The sequence below is a fragment of the Phoca vitulina genome, unplaced genomic scaffold (genome assembly GCF_004348235.1).
Source record: "Phoca vitulina isolate PV1807 unplaced genomic scaffold, GSC_HSeal_1.0 scaffold20, whole genome shotgun sequence".
Lineage (NCBI taxonomy): Eukaryota > Metazoa > Chordata > Mammalia > Carnivora > Phocidae > Phoca > Phoca vitulina.
This window is the reverse complement of record NW_022589723.1, coordinates 16,897,395-16,903,394: the sequence shown is the minus strand read 5'-3', so window position 1 is coordinate 16,903,394 and position 6,000 is coordinate 16,897,395. Positions and strand designations below refer to the sequence as shown.

The 6,000-nt window shown below is 42.9% G+C and overlaps 1 protein-coding gene and 1 pseudogene across 3 annotated transcripts in view; both read right to left on the bottom strand.

Annotated features, from left to right (window-relative positions):
• Positions 1–6,000, bottom strand: part of GALK2 (galactokinase 2) — a 119,609-nt gene that overhangs the window by 30,168 nt on the left and 83,441 nt on the right. For all 3 annotated transcript variants that reach the window (XM_032417954.1, XM_032417953.1, XM_032417952.1), the window contains exon 8: positions 367–577. In XM_032417954.1, the coding sequence (XP_032273845.1) occupies positions 367–577 (211 nt within the window). The remainder of the gene's footprint in view (positions 1–366; positions 578–6,000) is intronic.
• LOC116640873 lies at positions 2,175–2,326 on the bottom strand (annotated as a pseudogene).

Genomic DNA, 6,000 nt, shown 5'->3' with positions numbered 1-6,000 from the left:
CTCAGCAGTTATAAGCACTGCTCCAACCTAGACCTTGTTGTGTACATCGTATAATAATCAGAAAAATGCATAGAGGAAAAAAAGAGAAACGTCTTGAAATAGGAACTTCTCGAGGGCAGGAACCATGCTTTATCCACCTTTGCCTCACCAGAATACATATAGCAGATCAGGAAATGTTTGGTGATGAATCAATCAGTGAATTTAATGAAGCCCAGAATCTAGATAATTAAGTTTGCCAAAACATACACATTCTCCAAATACCCTCAAGTATGCTTCAAAATCAGTAAAATTCATGGGGATACTGGAATCTTTCCAGCTGTGAGTAGGGGAACAACCCATGTTCTTCACTTTCTTATGCAGACTCACCATCTTGAGTGTTTGGACTCAGAATTTGGGTTCGAAGCTCCTGTAGGCTAATTCCCAGACACCTGCAGATCTCCTCAGGGCTATAGGGTTCGGGGTGAAGGGCATCCTCTGTGATCCACAGCATTTCTTCCAGACTGACTCCAAGTTTGGCCTGCACCTCCTCTAGTCGCAGTACTTTATCCCACTGCAAGCCTCTGTATTTAGCCAGGAGCTGCAAGTTCAAACCAAGATAATGGTTAGCTTTCATTTCAGAAATCGGTATGTACTATTTTAATTAGCCAAATTCAACTGTTTTCTTTTTTTCCATTCAACCTATCCACATTTCCTATCATTGCTTGAAAATGTACACTGGGTTCAGATGTTTGGAATTAAAACATGCTCGTGTGACACTCACAGGCTAGTTAAACATTTTTCCTTAAAAAACCTAATATCCCGCTGATTATTTTTTTTTTTTCGCCTGTCACCACTTTCCCTCAGGGCTATTGCTTTGAATGATTTTGTTCTTTTATCCCTATTCAGTTCATCCCTAATACACCGCTCTCTACAAAGTCTACAGAAAACTACCCAATTCTCATGTGACCTGGGTCCTGAGGTGGACACTGTATGCCTGATTTCATTAGAGCACTTCCTGTTTACCACATGCCTCTTTGAAAACGGCTAATGAACTTAAGTATCTGGACATTTGGAGTAAAGTCCCAGATTTTAAATGAAAACCTCACTGGTGACCTTATGAGAAACCACTTCATTAGGTTCCTGGTAGAACCAGAGCTGTATGTTTCTTCACCCTCAAGAAAAGAGTTTGGCTTCCAACTGCATCTTGAGGCATCCCTCAGTCTGATGGAGAGGGTTAAGTACAAACAAAACCTTTGTAACCAGGTCCACTCGTGGGAACCTCAATCTGGAATATGTTTCTCTCATTCTCCCCAAACCACTGACTGAGCCTTTCAGAGCAGGTGACCGAAGATATCTCTCATCCTGAGGCCTATAAAATTCATTCCCCGGGTGTGAGGCAGGTGCAGACAGTATAAACAGCAAAAAGAAACAAGCAAAAGAAGGGAAAACTCATCTTCAAGGAAATGTGCATCTGATTTACTCTTCTATTATGCTGATGATTTGATTTTCCTTTCTTTTAGACAGGAAGCAGGGCTTACCAAAAGACCATTGAACTTTGGTTAGGGCCACTCACTTCTGAAGAATGTTAATAACAGAAGTTCTTATATTCATTAATCCTCTTTTTAAAACTCTGGCTCATACATTTGAAAGGAGTTAATGATTTTAAGACAGAACTGGAAAAAGAGAAAAAGAATTATATTTTTCTGTTCAATTATTTCACAGAATATGGTACCATTTTTAAAGCCAGGACTAAAGCTAAGATCTTTCTTCTGACTTTGTTTGCTTAGCACACTTAGTTTTTACAAGCAGTGCTAGACTGATACCTCCACAGATTCACTCATTCATTTAATTCATTCATTCATGGTCTATATTCTAATGTATTCCAAAAATAATTTGAGAAAACTTATAAAGACATTACATAAAGCAATATATATTTATTTTATACAGAAAAAGAGCTGAAGTTGATAATCTCCTAGAATGATACTTTCTTGAAACACAGATCCAAATCCAGCTGAAATAAGCAATGAAGCAAACAGAAGTAATTAACAACGGTATAGTGCTGTATGATTTAAAATGTGCTTTTTATTTCTTTTAATCTTCACCAACCTTGTGAGATGGGTATTATTACTCTATTTAAGAGGTAAGAGTAGATGACTTGCCCAAAGTCTAGTAAGAAACAGCGCTGGAAATTGAACCCCGGTCCTCTAACTCTTTCTGGCTTCCTCAAGGTCACAATCTCAATGAGTTATGGCTAATATCTATGCGGTGCTGCTCACACTAGTTCAATTAGCAATAATCGCGCCTCGGATAAACCTCATTGGCTACGATACTGCCACTGCGCAAAGCTGCTCACACTAGTTCAAATTGCCATTCAAGTCCTACCAATGGATTTCTAAGCACAAACTAAGATTTGTGTTAGAAATGAACATTCTAGTGATTTAAAAACAAACACTTTGATAGATGGGTTCCCTCTAAAAAAAAAAAAAAGAAGAAGAAGGAAAAACATCAAAGAACTGCCCCCAAGTGATGAGAGTGGGCGCTTCCTCAAAACCTTTTAGTCAAAAACAATCTTCAAGTTTCCATCCCCCGGCTCACTTGAACAAGTACACTGCCTCAGGCACTTGATCCAAGGAACCTGGGCCAGGGATGTGTGAGGAGAAAGTCTAGGAGGGATGCGTGCTGCCTACAAGGTTGTTTTTCAAAGGCAGCCTCCCTGTGTGCTTTCCTCCCACAGACAGAGGCACTAACATACAAAAGCTCTCGTTCACTCCAGCAATATCCCAGTTTGCTGTTGGGTCCACTTAGCCCCCAGCTGGAGGGTCCACATAGCCAACTGGTCTGTATTTCAGTGGAGGATGAAATCTACCACATGCCGTCACCGAGAGCTGCACGGCCATGAGCCACTGAATAAGAGTGCACTACATTGTGGGAGTAAAATAGGAAAGCTGCTTAAGCCCTTTGAAATCTGACTCAGGAAACAGAAGGATGACTTGCAGATGAGGGAAGTGGGTGGGTAAGATCACTGTCACTCAAAGACAGAACTTCATGAAGGAATTTGCCACTTGAGGCCTTGGTGATTGGCCTACTTCACATTTGTGAAGCAGGACTATGAGTCAAGGCTATGGGTCATCTCATCACAAGTTCCTCACTTGTAGCAGGGTAGAGAAATAAGAGAAAGCAGTTCTTTATCAACATTCACCACTTTCTTTTCACCAATGCAAATATTAAGTATTCATATCAGATACCACTTCTGGGAGGTTCCTGAACCTGTTCCGTGCCCTGTGGGCAAGAAAGCAGGCAACAAGTGTTTTGTCCGCAGACATGGAAAGAGGCAGATAAATAGTGCTAGGATCCTGTCTCAGGTTGGTGTCTCTCAGAAGCAGGCTCTGAGGCAAGAATTTAGGGGGAAGGATGATTCCAAGATGCCGGTAGAGGAGTGGAAAGTAAGATAGCAACAGAAGCCAATGCAAAGTGCAGTGACATGGAGAGGTGAGGCTGGGCCTGCTGGGCCCTCTGGAACCTGTGTGTAAAAACTTGGATGTGTCCTGCCTGTGGGCAAGCAAGCTGGAATATTTACCACTAACTCTCATCCATCATCTGTTGAGGGCTACTTCCAAGGGTATCCAGCTCCCAAGCATTTCCAGGTTGTCTCAGGTGCAAACTCAGAGCTCGGCTGCTGCCAGAAAAAGCCCTCAGTCTGGGAGAGTTGCTGGAGCTCCCAGTAAGGGGATGTGCTAGGAGAGTGCTAAGATACGGACCCTAACTCAGGAGGCTGACTATCAGAATCCACCTCTCTTTGACTTTCACACTGCAGTTAGTATTAACAAAGCAATGGGAAAAGTACCAAGTCTGCTCTTCATCTGGTCAGCAAAGGCTAAAATTTCTAATCCCTTCTCTGAGTTACCTCTAAAAACAACAATTCATTCAACAAGTTGTTTTCCACACAACAAAAGCGGCTATGTTGTTTTTGTTTCTGGTTATATAAGTCACACATGCTTATTTTTAAAATTTCAAAAAGCACAAACCAGTTCAAAGCACAAAAAAATACAAAGTAAAATAAATGATCTGTAATTACTCCAACAAGATAACCACCAACCACTATTGTGATAACTATACTATTATATATTTATGCAAACTTTCTGCATACCTACACACATATAGTTTGATATAGATGTGATCATACATAGTTGTTTTTATCATGAAGACTTTCTATTTTTTGCTTACCCCCATACCCCCTCCCAACTACACAGAGCTGTTCTCCAGTATTCCACAGTGGCTGGTGACTTCTAGGTGCATGTTCTACTCATAACCATCATGAAAACAGTACGATGTTGCCCTTCCCCGATGTTAGTATTCCCCGCAGTCTGTGCTCAGCACGCAGGCTACAGGATAAATCTGAAGAGACCTGCACAGCTGTGCATAACAGATCACGTATAGTTCTCACTGCACCCTCAGCACCCCAAACATGGTGCTCTGGCTCATCCATGCCTAACTCCCACGGGGCACAATGGAAAGAGCAGGGGTGAAGGCACACCTGGACTCCTGCACTTACTTAAAACAGGTCACCACCTACCCTGGCCGGAAACTCCCAGTATGTAAAATGGCGTACTTAAACTTAATGGCTACTTTACAAGCTACTGTTTGAAGATTCAATAAGATAACAATAAAAATATCTAGCACCTTGCCTGGCCTAGAAGAGGCACTTTTGTGAAGGTCAAGTTTCTTCCCTCTCCACATTCTCCTGCCTCTCTAGGTAGTTCTCACCCACCTGACACCTTTTTCTGTGCTTTCAAACATATACAGATGTCTGGTGTCTTAAAATCCTTAATCCTAAAGCTACTGTTCTTCATCTCTCCCACTCTTTCACTAACTACCAGTGGCCCATAGTCTAGGCCTTTGGTAGCCACTCTCACTATTGAATGTAGCCTCCTGGTCTTTCCTTACCTCCCAATCCACTTCCAAAGCCACAGGAGTTTTCTCAGTCCTTTTAGCCCCTAACAAGTCGGTGGCTTCTGGCACTCTTCAGTACCCATCTTCTTTCAATTCCCTGTTTCATTGCTTCTGTAGCCTTGATTTTTCCTGGTTTCTCTCTCACCTCTCTGGTCCTTACACCATTTTCTTCCACGACTCATTTTTCCCCTTTCATTACCTACTTCCTAACTGAAGTCACCTTCCAAGGTTAACCCCTGGCCTTCTAGTCTTTTCTTGCCACATTTCTTTCCCTCAACAAACTGAACTTAGCTCTTGGTTTCGACTACTGTCTCTAAACACATACATCTGAGGGCCGTCCCCCAAGCCCAGAGCTACATGTGAAGGCCAAGGGGGGAGGCTTCAGATGTATTCCTAACCAGGCAGGAGAAAACTCCATGGGGAAACATCACTGCCTCTCACTTTCCAGTCACCTTCCATCCAACCTTCTCTAAACCTACCAGTGGCAGCACTATGCTTTCCACCCCATCATGTCAGCTTGAAACTGCAGCTTACCAACTCAATGGTTTTCCTTCATTGACGCATGCCTGCATGCAATGAGTGTCTGCTGAGTGCCCACCACTCTCCAGGCCCAGGGCACACAACAGTGAGTAAGCACACATGGCTCCTGACCACAGGGAGCTCACAGCCTACCAGAGGAGACAGGTGTTCAATAAGAATTACACAGTGAACAACTTAATCTAGTTGTGATCTATTGCTATCATGGAAAAATACAGGAGGTGGTAAGAGCATATAAAAGGACATTTAACATAACAGGAGTGGGGAGGGTAGCCAGGGAAAGCTTCATGGCGAAAGGAGGAAAGACACCCAATCATGGAGAGCTTTATACCTGACTGACCCTTTACTAGGTTCAGTCACAGCTTCTCTCGTATCCCTCCCTTTTTATCCCATCCTCAGTTCTCTTCCACCAAGGCAAAAGTTCCTGCTGCCAGGTTAATACGTCTAATACCTTGCTAACAACATCAAGCAGCTGCCCACTGCTTCCAGAACCAAGCCTGGTTGATCCTTAGTGCAGCACTGACGGCCCTGCCA